Source organism: Hyperolius riggenbachi, chromosome 12 (assembly GCF_040937935.1).
Source record: "Hyperolius riggenbachi isolate aHypRig1 chromosome 12, aHypRig1.pri, whole genome shotgun sequence".
In the NCBI taxonomy this organism is placed as follows: Eukaryota; Metazoa; Chordata; class Amphibia; order Anura; family Hyperoliidae; genus Hyperolius; species Hyperolius riggenbachi.
In genome coordinates this window covers 36,918,754-36,934,952 of record NC_090657.1, presented here as the reverse complement: position 1 = coordinate 36,934,952, position 16,199 = coordinate 36,918,754, and the positions used below count along the sequence as shown (strand labels likewise).

At 46.3% G+C, this 16,199-nt stretch overlaps 1 protein-coding gene and 1 long non-coding RNA gene across 2 annotated transcripts in view; one reads left to right on the top strand and one right to left on the bottom strand.

Annotated features, from left to right (window-relative positions):
* LOC137542065 (uncharacterized) overlaps nt 1-16,199 on the top strand; it is a 170,937-nt gene that overhangs the window by 92,857 nt on the left and 61,881 nt on the right. The window lies entirely within an intron of this gene.
* LOC137541912 (uncharacterized) lies at nt 2,395-6,925 on the bottom strand. The gene is made up of 3 exons (XM_068263486.1): nt 6,676-6,925; nt 4,131-4,293; nt 2,395-3,247 (listed from the first exon to the last, which is right to left on the bottom strand). Exons 1-3 carry the CDS (start codon nt 6,923-6,925, stop codon nt 2,416-2,418), a joined length of 1,245 nt encoding a protein of 414 aa, XP_068119587.1. The 3' UTR covers nt 2,395-2,415.

Here is a 16,199-nt window from a genome sequence, read left to right as displayed (position 1 = left end):
TCACCTCTTCCTCATTCCAACGTGTGCTCCACTGACGTCACTTCCTGCGCCACAGAAGGAAGTGACGTCAGTGGAGCGCAGGCTGGCCTGGAACGAGGAAGAGGTGACTGATCCCCGCCCGTTGACTCTTACACATAGCTGCAGCCAGCCCAATATCCCCTTCCTGCCCGCTATCCCCTCCAGCTCGGGTGGCCCCCCCACCCCCACGGGGGGGGGGGGGGGGGGGGGGGGGGCGGGGGCGGCGATTTAGTTGAAGATTGCCACAGGCGGCAAAAAGTCTAGGGCCGGGCCTGGGTAGTAATGAACCATATAACTGACTGTCTGCTTGACGTGTCAATAATCAATAATCAACCATTGTAACGTTGTGTATACACATCAGATATAATTTTTGGGAAATTGAAATATCGTAGGACAATTGCATCCCCTTCCATGTACTATGAGAGCACATACTGTACATAGTGTATTGTATGGAGCTGAGAAACTCATTTTAGAAAAAAATTTCACAGGATGCTGTTCACAAAAAATGCTGTACACAATGAACACATCTGTATCTCCTTAAGAAGTACTCCTGCTAAAGATCAGTTCGTTCAGAAGGCATGCTTAGTGTATGATCTCTGCCCATCTCATAGACACATTGTTTAATGAACAATCATCTGAAGTTCACATCCAGCAGGATGGATCTTCAAATCTGCAGGTGAATGTTTATGAAAGAAGGTGTGTATGAGGATTGGCAGATATCTTACACTACAATCGCATGTATCAGGAAAAAATCATTTGCAGGAACAGACTTTGCGAAGATAGTGAAGTGTTGTATATGTACAACGTCTTTATGTGCATCATCTGACAGCGATTTTTATCGGATGAATACTTCAGCTCCTTACAATACAATATGTAGGTATGTGCTCTCGTACTACATGGGACAGTGTAACATTGCACTGTGATTTTTAATTTTCAAAAATGTATTATCTGATGTGTGTAACCACCTGAACGTAGGCACCTACATATTGAGCAGATAGTGGGGTTCTGGTGTATTTGAGACATTAATAAGTGCTTAAAAATAAATCTTACCACAACCACTGAACAAACAAAACCAAATATCATTCAGTATTGTAATGATTTGTAATCATGTGCGAAAGTAAAGAAAATAAAGTGCTTTTCTATTTTTCTAAATGTTCAAAAAACAATAAAACACTAAATTATTAGCTAAACATTAGCAATTACTTCGGCTGAGGGTCCATGAAACAGTACTGGGTATTACAGTACTAGTTGTGCATGCATGTTGCTACATGTTGCCTTTTGCACAGAGTACTATGTGTAGCATGAGTACCACATGTTTGTGTGTAAAATTTAGAAAAGTAGTACATGTGAATGAAAATTTATGCTAAACGATTAATTTGTGTGTAGTAGGCCAATTAAGCCTTCCATTCACCACCACGTGCAAGGGTCTCAGGTCTCTAATCAACCCCCCCCCCCCCCCCCCACTGTGTATTTGTTGAAGTGGAAGCCATCACTGACTTAGAGAGCATCATCTTTTTTGCGGTACTCAAAATGCCCTGCGTCCATCAGTGCAGAGGTCAACGTCCCGATGTCATGTGAAGTCACGTTTCAAATAATGACGGGAGCGGTACCTTTGTACAGACTTTACACACACATTCAAGGTGCCAGTACTGGGAGAATACAGAGAACTGCGCTTTGATGGCTTCGACTTTAGCAATTCCATACATGGGGAAGAGGTAAAGAGAGAGCAGGCAAGTATCAATGTGTGTACTCAATCTTCACTTTTCTCTTAAAGAGACTCTGTAACATCAAAAACCTCCCCTGGGGGGTACTCACCTCGGGTGGGGGAAGCCTCCGGATCCTAATGAGGCTTCCCACGCCGTCCTCTGTCCCACGGGGGTCTCGCTGCAGCCCTACGAACAGCCGGCGACAGACCCGACTGCAGATGCAATATTTACCTTTGCTGGCTCCAGCGGGGGCGCTGTGGCTGCTTTCGGTACGGAAATAGACGGAAATACCCGATCTCCGTCGGGTCCGCTCTACTGCGCAGGTGCCGGAAACAGTACAGCAGACCCGACGGCGATCAAGTATTTCCGCCTATTTCAGAGCCGACAGCCGTCAGAGCGCCTGCGCAGGAGCCGGGAAGGTAAATATTGACGTCACGGCTGCACGGAGGGCTGCAGCGAGACCCCTGGGGGACGGAGGACGGCATGGGAAGCCTCATTATGATCCGGAGGCTTCCCCCACCCGAGGTGAGTACCCCTCAGGGGACGTTTTGTCGTTACAGTTCTTCTTTAATACAGGAAGCTTTGAAAGCAACACACAATGTAATGTTAAACACTTGTATGCATTCTTAATAAAAACAAGAAACAGTTTTTACAAAACATAACGTAGTTATCAAGTACACCATCCTAATGTCTAAATGTCGGTCAAATATAAGGACTCAGTGAGAGACGATGCAATGTGACTGAGTGTGCTTTGTCCCTGACCACCCATTTCAACAGCTTCTTTGGAAATTGTTTGTCCCCAATTTTGTGCAACTTCTCCACCACCAACTGGTAGCATGTACTGAGTAGAATAGTTATGCGGTGTGGGTCGCATATATGGAGCATTTTGACACTCATTGGGTGGGCGAAATTCCTGTTGAGTATGTGCCTGCCCTGTGTAACTCAAATGTGAATTATAGGGAGAGGTAGGCCTCATTGTACTATCACCTTGTACTGCTGTAGTTGTCATACAATGTTGAGTATACCTATAATTTCCATAATCTATGGCTACAGGTTGATTATGCACTGGAGGTGGGGTTCTAACCGAAGCCTGGGTGGATGTATGGCTTTGATCCTGTTGAGTTTCTACAGAAACACAACTTTGTATGGCATCTGTGAGAGCATGACGCAATCTGAACATGTTTTGTTGAGGAACAGCCTCAATCATCGGTATCAGGCTCATTGCTAGTGTGTATGCTGCATTTTTCTCCCTTTCCATAGCACTCATCACAGTTTTTAAGGAAGTGAACAGTTGTTCATTATCGTTTTTTTTGGTCTTTTTCATCAAATGTACACTTGAGCTACTTTTACTTGCAGCAGGTGCTGCATTGGTAGCAGAGGAATGAGCGTCCACACTCACTGGTTGTGTTTGAGAATCAGAAGGGCTTTGGGATAACACAGAAGCATCGGCTGGAGCATCGGCTGGGTCTATATTAGAATTGTCTTCATCCGAATCAAGATCCACACAAATGTTGTCTTCAGTCCTGGAATTAAAATAGTAAAATAATTATTTAATGCTGCAAGGTCTGGAACACATCTGCTTCAAAGTTTGCAACTGAACACTATTGCCCAACTTGTTATTACGTATCATCATGTGTTCCACTGATTGAATTTTTTAAAACAATTTTATTAATGTACATCTCAGGATTTGCAGTGGTTTTGATCATACAGGGCTAAATTTACAACAAGGCCAGATAGGCCATGCCCTACAGCGACACAGCATGAAGGACTGGTGGGAAGCAGATGTCACTAACAAGAAAGGGAATGGTCAGCTACCTACTTATTTAGGAGGGAGGTGATCATTTATTTAAGGGAACCATAGGCCCCAGTAAGAAGATTTTAAACATACCTGGGTCTACCTCCATCCCCATACGCACGGATCGCTACCACGCCGCCTTCCTCTGCTGCATGGATCCGTCGGTACCGGGTCCCGTTATGGCCGTCACTTGACCAGTCGTCCAGCGGACGTGGCCAATTCTCCACCTCACAGGGGGCTCCCTCCATACAAGTACGCATGTGGCTGTCTATTGCGCAACCGCATGTTTAGGGGTATAGAGGGAGCCCCTGTGCGGCGGAGAATTGGCCGCGTCCGTCGGAAGTGACGAGACCCGGTACCGACGATAGAGGAAGCGGAATATGGTGGCGTGGGAGCGATCCATGCTTATGGGGCTGGAAGAAGCCCTATACTGCATGGATGCGTGCCATGCCCTTTTTCATAAAGATGAAGCGGAGGAGAGAATGCAGCAACCGGGAGACTTAAACCGGCTAAATCACTGGGTTTCTTGGGGGAGGGGTTAAGAGGGAGGGGGGCAGAGGCCACCTTCACATACATATATGGCAAAGTTCGTAAAGCAACGTTATACTTACGGTCGTAATTCCACACAGTTTCGCAGAAATTCTAGGTTCTTTTTGAATTTGTATGGATTCCGCCGTGATGCACCGGACCCACTTCTGGACTCCTCCACCTCAATCTTTAGATCTTTAATGTATGCGTCTTTTACAGACCTCCAACGTGTTTTCACTTCCAGCACTACGAGGGGGAAAAAATGAAATTTTGATCAATACAACTACAATCGCTAACAATAATTAATTCACATAAAAACATTTGTTTGCATACTAGCAAGCATGGTCATTCGGACGTTAATGGCGATGCTGGTGGTATTATACTACATCTCCACTTCGATACATCATACACTCCTCTATTTTTCAGGTTAGGGAGATGATCACCAAAAGACCTATATGCAAAACTGCAGCCCCCCAGCCACACTGTTTCCCCACATAGGTTTGTGTAATGTATCTCCTGAGCCAGCGTGACTCTGCAGCAGCAATTTGAAACACAGGTATGTGTGATGGTGGGGTGGTCACTACCTAGCATGAAAATTTGGAGAGTGTATGCTGTGAGGAAGAGGAGAGATTTACTATTGTACCACCAGTAGCATAAGTACATAGGAACTGTGGACACACAGTCTCCTACTGCGCATGTTGGGTAGCGCAAATTAACAGGCAGCATAATCAAACACAACACTGGAAAAGGTAATGTACTCAGTGGGGGACACAGACAACAGTGGGCCCCTGTGCAAAATTGCAATTGTGGGCCCCGTCCAAAAAATGGGTGTGGCTATAACCTGCGGCACACACAGTGCGACGAGGCAAAAAAAGAGGTGTGGATGGAACATGCGATGCAAAAACAAGGGCGTGCGAATGACCGAATGAGGGCAGAGCTAACTGTAATTTAATGCAAACCCGGGGTGAGGGTTTATTTCTTTTTAAACAACACTAGTTGCCTGGTGGCCCTGCTGATCTATTTGGCTGCAGTAATAAACTGAATTACACCAGCAACAAGCATGCAACTAATCTTCTCTGTTCTGACAATATTGTCAGAAACCCCTGACCTGCTGCATGCTTGTTCAGGGTCTATGTTTGAAAGAATAAGAGGCAGAGGACCATCACGGCAGCCAGGCAACTGGTATTGCTTAAAAGGAGAGAAATATGGCAGCCTCAAGATTATTCTCACCTCAGGTTCCCTTGAAAAGTGCAACGCAAAGACAGTCGGCCCAAGTTTTGGTCACCCTTTCCCCAGAAAATTCACATAATTGTGCAGGTTTTCTCAAGAAAAAACGTGCAATCAAGTCGACAGATATGCCCATAAAAAACATGCAATCATGTCGGCAGATATGCCTAGAAAATACGTGCAATCATGTTGCAGACCGGACCAGAACATACACCTGCTAATAGAAATAAAAACAATGAAACATTTACTCACCTGCAGCAGCAGACCTCCTGTCCCAGCCTCCATCCGACGCGCAGCTCCCATGGGTGGTTGGGTGGATAGGTAGCCTGGTGGGTGGGTAGGTAGCCGGGTGGGTGGTTAGGTAGTCGGGTGGGTGGGTGGTAGGAAGCCTGGTGGGTGGTTAGGTAGTCGGGTGGGTAGGTAGGTAGTAAGCATGGTGGGTGGGTAGGTAGCCGGGTGGGTAGGTAGCTATCCGGGTGGGGGGCCCGACTCCTATCCTCCCCCCCCCTTCCTCACCTCGGGGGGCCCCTCCCAGTATGCGTGGCGGGTCTCCAGATAGGCGCTAGAGGCTCAGCCGCTTGGTCTCCGATATGTCTCCAACTCTATATACTGCTCGCTACTTCCTGGTTTAGTAGCGAGCAGTATATAGAGTTGGAGACATCGGAGAACAAACGGCCGCTGAGCCTCTAGCGCCTGCCTGGAGCCCCGGAGACTTCCTGTATTTGCAGTCTCCCGTCGCGCATACCGGGAGGGGGCCCCCCGAAGTGAGGAAGGGAGGGAGGGAGGATAGGAGTCGGGGCCCCCAGGGGAAAAAAAAATAAAAATAAAATATACAAACAAAATACTTAACGGACTCCTGAAGCAACGGAACTTCAGGGGCCCTCATGCAGCGCACGGCCTGCACGGCCGTATGTCCGCCACTGAATGTACTACTAATATATTGCAATGTACAACGGAAATTGGAATACTGCTACAGATGCACTCCAGACCATTGGTATGTAAAACAATTACAAACAAAATACGGCCTCAAACTACACAGAGCATACACCAATGTTGCTGGATATTCTCTCACAATGCATATATTGATTACTCTACAAACCAATCCATTACCCATCCCCACCAATGCTGCAATCTGAAGCAACTTTTCCTATTCTCTTGTTGAGCAATCAACGCACACAAAACAGGCATGTGGCATCAGCTTCACACACAATGCACTATTTAATAAAGGACAGCAAATGACCCCACAATCAACATGTAGAAACATTTCTGCATATTACCCCCACCCCACAACTTATCTGCCAGCTGTGTACCTTTAATAGCACATGGAAGCAGCTTCCCAGAGAATACAATAAAAATTTCACCATGTCATAATACCAACAAAAGAAAACAAGATATACTTACTAATTACTTCTCTCTGCAAATCGGAATAGCTGTACCAATGTTCAGCATAGAAATGCTCTGCTATTTCCATCCACACTGCCCTCGCATGAATGAGATCTTTATAACGACTGTGACCCTTATCATAAAGCTCAGGGTACATCTGTACCCTCACAATGAGGTCCTCTGTGGAGAAAGCTTTCTCCGGGACCTCCACACTGCTTTTTTTAGCAGTAGCTTTGCCGCGCCCTCCCCTCTTCTTTCTCGTCGCCATTTTGGAAAAGGAAGTGCGACTAGAGAGGAAACTCAATTGCATTCTGGGAACCGCAGCTGAATACGCGTACCAAAAACCGCAACACCATGCGTTTTTATACGGATCCATTCACTTGCATTGAGGTCCGTTTGAGTGCGTTTCTCTGCGCAACGCACAGATCTGCATGCAGGTATGCGGATTTCCATACGCGTGCGTCTAGAACGCACTGATGTGAACATGTGCAATACTAATCATTGGTATCCTTTTCTATGCGTTTATGAACTCCGTACGCGTTCTTCCAAAACGGATACCAACGCGCCTTGGTGTGAACGGGCCCTAAGCGTTATAGGGCATCTGAACCAACCAGATACAACCATACACCATCCCATTGGCCACACCAAAGAACATGCTGCTATGGGGAGTGTGATTCAGTTCACCACTATGGAAACATTCACATATCACTCCTACCTATAGCCCCCACCTCCCTTCTGACACCCTTCAGCATAGATCAGGCAAATAACAGGCAAGTCCGCTCAATATTTCAGTCATATAGATTTTCATTATTTTTATTGAATCTTGCATGTACTCTGTTAATATTGTGCAGTGTATGCCTACCTGAAGTCAACATGGTAGCAGGGAAGACCAAGGGTTGCTGCAGCTACTGCCACTAATGTCATTCCAGCTTGATGTCATAGGCCAAAAAGCTTGTTTTGCCAAATGTAAGGAGATACAAGACATGGTTGTCCAGTGAGTGGATATGGCTGGAGGGGAGGAGGTAACTGTGGCGGAGTGAATATATAAACTACATGGAGCGTTCAGGGAAATACTTAATTATGGAGATGAATATAACCTGATGATATGATAAAATACATAATACCTGGGTACCTGCAGTAAAAATGCAAAGTTATTTTCCAAATCTGTAACCAAGAAATAAAGATGCAAATACTTCAGTTACTAAGGGTGTCTAAAGGAAATTCTCAAGTCAGGAGAAAGTCAGTTTCTTAGCTTGGGTATGCTTCAGGTATGCCTTAAAGCAAACCTGAAGTGGATAATTACCCAGGAAGACTATAGGATATTAGAAGTCACTGTGGTTCTCCTTCAGGGAGGATCCATGTCACCTATGTGATCGGGAGACACCCGGGGCCAAAAGGTGCAGTATTGTGCAGTGTTAGATGGAACCAGGGCCGGGCCGAGGCATAGGCTAGAGAGGCTCCAGCCTCAGGGCGCAGTGTAGGAGGGGGAGCACAATTCATTCAGCTGTCATTCCTAATTGTGTTTGAAACAGAAAGAAATAAGAAAAGGGGATACATAGCAGTGACTGCAAGCCAGATAACTAGATATTAAGGTGTTGGGGAGGTTGTGGGCCCTGTGGCGCCTCTTAGTCTAATAGCAATCAGTGTGTGACGGCTGGGGTGGCAGGGATGGAGGGGCGCACTTTGGTGTCTCAGCTTTGGGTGCTGGAGGACCTTGTCCCGCCTCTGGATGGAACTCTAAATTTTAGAGTGATTAAACTCACAAAGATGTGTTGCAGTTCCTGGAACCACCATGCATCACCTGTGGGAAAATTACCCTCCCCGCTCGGTAGTCCAGGACAGGTCCTGCTGGAACTGGATGGTCGCACTCCTAGAGTACTTTGCAATTGTGGGTGGCACGACAATAAAGGCTGAAGACCCCTCCAAAAGAGGTGTGTTTGACAACACGGGGGTTTGGAGGTGCCCACAAGATTAATTGGGAAAAGTGTATGTATAATAAAAAGGTATCTTATAACTTTAGAAGAAAAAACCCACCGAAAAGTTTGCATTTTTAAAATTTTAGGCACAGTTATAAAGACAACGCGTTGCATGGATCTTTGCCTGCTTCCACATGTTGAACTGACCTGAGGAAGCAGGCCGAGACCCATCTGTGAGATAAGATACCAGATATAGAGATAGATAGATATATACACTTTCCCCAAAATTAAGACATCCCCCATAAGTAAACCCTAACAGGAATTTCCAGCATGCTTGAAATATAAGCCCTACCCTTAAAGTTAGCCCAAACTGCAGTAAGGGGAAAGTATGGCAACTTGTGTTATTACTGGAGACCGGGTAGGAGAATGGCTCCATCATTGGGCCAATCACTGCACTAGCTCAGTGAGTGCAGTGATTGGCCCAATAACAGAGCCATTGGCCCGCTTGTGGGACCATCAGCTCTAGGTTATGTAGGTAGGTTCCCCCAGCATAGGTTACATAGGTCGTTTCCCCCAGTATAGGTTATATAGGTAGCTTCCCCCAGTGTAGGTTAGATAGGTAGGTGCCCGCAGTATAGGTTAGATAGGCAACTTCCCCCAGTATAGGTTAGATAGGTAGGTTCCCCCAGCGTAGGTTAGGTAGGTTCCCCCAGTATAGGTTAGATAGGTAGGTTCACCCAGCGTAGATTAGATAGGCAGGTTCCCCCAGCGTAGGTTAGATAGGCAGCTTCTCCCAGTATAGGTTATATAGGTAGGTTCCCCCAGCATAGGTTATATAGGTCGTTTCCCCCGGTATAGGTTATATAGGTAGCTTCCCCCAGTGTAGGTTAGATAGGTAGGTTTCCCCAGTATAGGTTAGATAGGCAGCTTCTCCCAGTATAGGTTATATAGGTAGGTTCCCCCAGCATAGGTTACATAGGTCGTTTCCCCGGTATAGGTTATATAGGTAGCTTCCCCCAGTGTAGGTTAGATAGGAATGTGCCCGCAGCGTAGGTTAGGTAGGTTCCCCCAGTATAGGTTAGATAGGTAGGTTCACCCAGCGTAGATTAGATAGGCAGGTTCCCCCAGCGTAGGTTAGATAGGCAGCTTCTCCCAGTATAGGTTATATAGGTAGGTTCCCCCAGCATAGGTTATATAGGTCGTTTCCCCCGGTATAGGTTATATAGGTAGCTTCCCCCAGTGTAGGTTAGATAGGTAGGTTTCCCCAGTATAGGTTAGATAGGCAGCTTCTCCCAGTATAGGTTATATAGGTAGGTTCCCCCAGCATAGGTTACATAGGTCGTTTCCCCGGTATAGGTTATATAGGTAGCTTCCCCCAGTGTAGGTTAGATAGGTATGTGCCCGCAGTATAGGTTAGATAGGCAGCTTCCCCCAGTATAGGTTAGATAGGTAGGTTCACCCAGCGTAGATTAGATAGGCAGGTTCCCCCAGCATAGGATAGATAGGTAGGTTCACCCAGCGTAGGTTAGATAAGTAGGTTCCCCCAGCGTAGGTTAGATAGGTAGGTTCCCCCAGCGTAGGTTAGATAGGTAGGTTCCCCCAGCGTAGGTTAGATAGGTAGGTTCCCCCAGCGTAGGTTAGATAGGTAGGTTCCCCCAGCGTAGGTTAGATAGGTAGGTTCCCTCAGTATAGGTTAGGCAGCGTCCCCCAGTATATATTAGAGATAGGTAGGTTCCCCCAGTTTAGATTAGATAGGTAGGTTCCCCCAGTATAGATTAGATAGGTAGGTTCCCTCAGTATAGGTTAGATACAGGGCCGGCGCTACCATAGAGGCAAAGGAGGCAGCTGCCCCAGGGCCCCAGAGCTTGTAGTGGCCCCCAGTGGCTACAAGAGGGAAAAAAATTTCAAATCGGCCTTATAGTTTTTGAGAAAATCGATTTTAAAGTTTCAAAGGAAAAAAAATACACATTTAAAAACCTGCCGACTTTAATGGTTAATAGCAAATCCACCTTAAATGCTAGAAACCCTAAATTTGCAGGATATGTTAATGAGATCATTAGGAATAAGAGGAAAAAACAATTTTTCAAAAAGACCTTATAGTTTTTGAGAAAATCGATTTTAAAGTTTCAAAGGAAAAAAGTATACTTTTAAATGCGGTAAATGTCACTTTTAGTAGCAAACCTAACGATAGTGTAATTTTACATGCATCAAACGAAAGCGCAATAAATTTCCTGACGGGGTTTCCAGGGGGTCTATACGCAGCCGCAGCGGTTTGGCCAGGGATCGCTATACAGCCGCAATATGGCTGTATGAAGATCCCTGGCATTTTTTCCTATTTTCCCAATTTTTTTTTATGTTTAGAGTGTAGGAATTTTAAAAAAAAAAAAAATTATGTGTGGTCGCTCCTCCTAAAACATTTTAACCCCTTGTCCCCCATGCAGGCTGGGATAGCCAGAATGTGGAGCTCCGACCGATTGGGACTTCACACCCTGACTATACCCGCTGCAAAAAAGGTCCCCTAATGTCGATTTTTGTTCCGGGGTATATGTTGGGGGGGGGGGGGGGCAGGTTTATTTTGCCCTGAGGCCCCATTGTTGCTTAAACCGGCCCTGGTTAGATAGGTTCCCTCAGTATAGGTTATATAGGTAGGTTCCCCCAGTATAGATTAGATAGGTAGGTTCCCCCAGTGTAGATTAGATAGGTAGGTTCCCCCAGTATATGTTAGATAGGTAGGTTCCCCCAGCGTAGATTAGATGGGTAGGTTCCCCCACTATATATTAGATAGGTAGGTTCCCCCAGTATAGATTAGATAGGTAGGTTCCCCCAGCGTAGATTAGATAGGTAGGTTCCCCCAGTATAGGTTAGATAGGTAGGTTCCCCCAGTATAGGTTAGATAGGTAGGTTCCCCCAGTGTAGATTAGATAGGTAGGTTCCCCAGTATAGGTTAGATAGGTAGGTTCCCCCAGTATAGATTAGATAGGTAGGTTCCCCCAGCGTAGATTAGATAGGTAGGTTCCCCCAGTATAAATTGGATAGGTAGGTTCCCCCAGTATAAATTGGATAGGTAGGTTCCCCCAGCGTAGATTAGATAGGTAGGTTCCCCCAGTATAGGTTAGATAAGTAGGTTCCCCCAGTATAGGTTAGATAGGTAGGTTCCCCCAGCGTAGATTAGATAGGTAGGTTCCCCCAGTATAGGTTAGATAGGTAGGTTCCCCCAGTATAGGTTAGATAGGTAGGTTCCCCCAGTGTAGATTAGATAGGTAGGTTCCCCAGTATAGGTTAGATAGGTAGGTTCACCCAGTATAGATTAGATAGGTAGGTTCCCCCAGCGTAGATTAGATAGGTAGGTTCCCCCAGTACAAATTGGATAGGTAGGTTCCCCCAGCGTAGATTAGATAGGTAGGTTCCCCCAGTGTAGATTAGATAGGTAGGTTCCCCAGTATAGGTTAGATAGGTAGGTTCACCCAGTATAGGTTAGATAGGTAGGTTCCCCCAGCATAGATTAGATAGGTAGGTTCCCCCAGTATAGATTAGATATGTAGGTTCCCCCAGTATAGATTGGATAGGTAGGTTCCCCCAGTGTAGATTAGATAGGTAGGTTCCCCCAGTATATGTTAGATAGGTAGGTTCCCCCAGTATAGGTTAGATAGGTAGGTTCCCCCCGTATAGATTAGATAGTTAGGTTCCCCCAGTATACGTTAGATAGGTAGGTTCCTTAAGCGTAGATTAGATAGGTATGTTCCCCCAGTATAGATTAGATAGGTAGGTTCCCCCAGTATAGATTAGATAGGTAGGTTCCCCCAGTATAGATTAGATAGGTAGGTTCTCCCAGTATAGATTAGATAGGTAGGTTCCCCCAGTATAGATTGGATAGGTAGGTTCCCCAGCGTAGATTAGATAGGTAGGTTCCCCCAGTATAGATTAGATAGGTAGGTTCCCCCAGCGTAGATTAGATAGGTAGGTTCCCCCAGTATAGGTTAGATAGGTAGGTTCCCCCAGTATAGGTTAGATAGGTAGGTTCCCCCAGTGTAGATTAGATAGGTAGGTTCCCCAGTATAGGTTAGATAGGTAGGTTCCCCCAGTATAGATTAGATAGGTAGGTTCACCCAGCGTAGATTAGATAGGTAGGTTCGCCCAGTATAAATTGGATAGGTAGGTTCCCCCAGCGTAGATTAGATAGGTAGGTTCCCCCAGTATAGGTTAGATAGGTAGGTTCCCCCAGCATAGATTAGATAGGTAGGTTCCCCCAGTATAGATTAGATAGGTAGGTTCCCCCAGTATAGATTGGATAGGTAGGTTCCCCCAGTGTAGATTAGATAGGTAGGTTCCCCCAGTATAGGTTAGATAGGTAGGTTCCCCCAGTATAGGTTAGATAGGTAGGTTCCCCCAGTATAGGTTAGATAGGTAGGTTCCTCCAGCGTAGATTAGATAGGTATGTTCCCCCAGTATAGATTAGATAGGTATGTTCCCCCAGTATAGATTAGATAGGTAGGTTCCCCCAGTATAGATTGGATAGGTAGGTTCCCCAGCGTAGATTAGATAGGTAGGTTCCCCCAGTATAGATTAGATAGGTAGGTTCCCCCAGTATAGGTTAGATAGGTAGGTTCCCCCAGTATAGGTTAGATAGGTAGGTTCCCCCAACAAAGATTAGATAGGTAGGTTCCCCCAGTATAGATTAGATAGGTAGGTTCCCTCAGTATAGGTTAGATAGGCAGCGTCCCCCAGTATAGATTACATGGGTAGGTTCCCTCAGTACAGGTTAGGTAGGTAGGTTCCCCCAGCGTAGATTAGATAGGCAGCTTCCCCTAGTGTAGGAGGGGGCACTGGGAGGAGCGGCACGGGGGGGGGGGGGAGAGGGCAGTTAAAAACCCACCTGTCTTCAGATCGCCGCAGGCACAGCTTCCATGTGCTTCCAGCTTCCTCCCCGCGGCGTCCCTCGCATTGGTAACAGCGCCCCCTGTGATGTCATCACAGGGGGCGCTGTAACCAAGACGACGGACGCCAGGGGAGGAAGCCAGAAGCACATGGAAGCTGTGCCTGCGGCGATCTGAAGACAGGTGGGTTTTTAACTGCCCTCTCTGGCCAGTGCCCCCTCCTGCCAGTCAATAAATCCGGGGCACCATGGCGACAGGTTCCCGGCCGGTGCCACGGATCAAAGGCCCTAGCGACGCCCGTGTACATACATAGACCTATAGGTGCGTACACACGCACTACTAAATGCAACGACGGGTCCGCTGGTCCCTCCCGCTGGGCGGTCTTTAGGCGAAAATATGCGCGTGTGTATGCGCTGTCGGCGGACTGTTAAGGCTGTTTCTGAGCGATTCGCTGAGTGGATCGTTCAGAAACCAGCCTTATCAGTCCGCCGACAGACTGTACACACGCCCATACTGTCGGCTAAAGACCGCCCAGCGGGAGGGACCAGCGGACCCGTCGTTGCATTTAGTAGTGCGTGTGTACGCACCTTAAGACTATAGTAGGGATTAGATTGTGAGCTCCTCTGAGGGACAGTTAAGTGACAAGACAATATACTCTGTGCAGTGCTTTGGAAGATGTCAGCACTTCTACCTGCCTCCCCCCCCCCCCCCCCTCCAGCTTTTCCTGCGCCGGTCCTCAATGATCCTCCGTTTCTCCACCACCGCTTAGTTTAGTTTCTGCCGACTGATCAGTTGGCAGTCCACTGCGCCTGCATCCTCGTACGCGTTCACATCGGCCAGAGCCTCCTGCACAGGCGAAGTACAAGGTTTACTCATACTGTGCCTGCGCAGGAGGCCCTCGCCGATGTGAAAGCGTACGAGGATGTATCTGGCCAGGCAGGCACAGATGACTGCTGATTGATAAGTCGGCGGAAACGAAACTAACCCATGGCGGGGGAATGGAGGATGGCTGAGGAGGACCAGGACAGGCACAAGGACGGCTGTGGGAAGCTGGTAGAAGCCCCAGGTAAGTGAAACTCTTTTTATTCAGTACGGTTTAGGTTCACTTTAAGGTGGGACTGCATGTTCCGCCTGTTCTCTTCATAATACTTTACTTTTCCGTGTTTGCCATTCCTTCCAAAACCCTGTATTTTTGCAGCATAAATAAAAGTATTTAACTGCTGGGATGATTGGCCTAAAAGCTGTATTGTGTGTCGATCCTTCTACCTGATCACCTCTATTAGCATGTCTCACTACTTACGCTGCATTCCTCAGTGCCTCCTACATACACTGTACTCTCAAATCAGATAACACGCGTCTTCTATAATTAGCTGACACCAAATGCAATAGATTCTAAATCCCTTGTGACAAACTATCCTCCTCCAGATACTGTATCGCTGTTATACAGCAGCTTGGCGTTCAGGAACCGTGGTTCTCAGCATGACTGTGCCAGGAGTGGTAGAATCAAAGGGGACCTGTACTCTTGCACAGGACTGGAGGAAAACCCAGAGAAATGAACCCTGAATGTATTTAGAGAGTTTTGCCTGTCTTAAACCCCCTCACCTGTGACTAATCACAACTGTAATTTGATCTCTGTTGTCAGCAAAGGAATCTCAGCAGCCTCAGCAGAGCAGCTAATTTGTAAACACAGGATGTTAACTCTGTGTCTACTTCCATGATAGCAGGAAATAGGCACACTGCAGATTTATTGCAGGAGTTCTGTGTGCTGTAACAAAGAAGTGCTTTTCTTTTAAGGTCTGAAAGCCAGTATTTCTACTTTGCTCTAAGGGCTCGTTTCCACTATTGCGGTACGGAATCGCCTGGATTCCACCGCTGATGAAATCGCATGCGGATGCGATTCCCCATGCGTTTTTTGCCGCGAATTCGCATAGGTGAGGGTATATGCGATTTTAACCATGTCACTGCCTGTGTGAATTTACATTGGTACCTATGCGATTCGCGGCAAAAAACGCATGGGGAAATCGCATGCGATTTCCCTATTAAATACATTGCATGCGATTTGCATGCATTCCACTCGCAGGCGAATTCTGCGGCTCTTTTGTGCGTTTTTTCACCACTGAAAAAACGCACCTCAACAACGCTACAGTGGAAACAGGCCCATCCACTTGCATTACATGTGCGAATCCGCATGCGTTGGACGCATGCGGATTCGCGATAGTGGAAACGAGCCCTAAAAGATTCCTCACAGCTTGAAAGCTACTATCCCAGAATTTTTTTTTTTAGCAGAACATCACTGAAATGGTTAAATAAAAGCACTCTGTCCTGCTATTCAGCTAATCTGCATCCAAACTGGAGATAACAGTATCTTTGTTTACATTCCAATGTTGTTACAATGTGTGTAAACACTGTGTAACAAGTGAAAAGGAACTCTCTGTGCTTTAGACACACACACAGTTCAGAAAAGCTCATTATTAAGGTGTTAATATATAATAAAAAGCAGTTTGAATAAAATGCAATGCCATCTTTGAGGGTATGATAAACTACATCTTGGAAACTTGTAATGTGTAAATAGACAATATTACTTGTGCCAAAAGCAAATATAACTGTATGAGTAATAAAAAGTAGGAAAACACATTTTTATTGAATGTCATGTCGGAGTTTCAGACCACATCGATATGTTATTACTTATCTTTTAGAGCTAAGAGGACGCTATAAGTTCAGGTCCGCTTTAAAGAGGTCACAGGAAGAATGT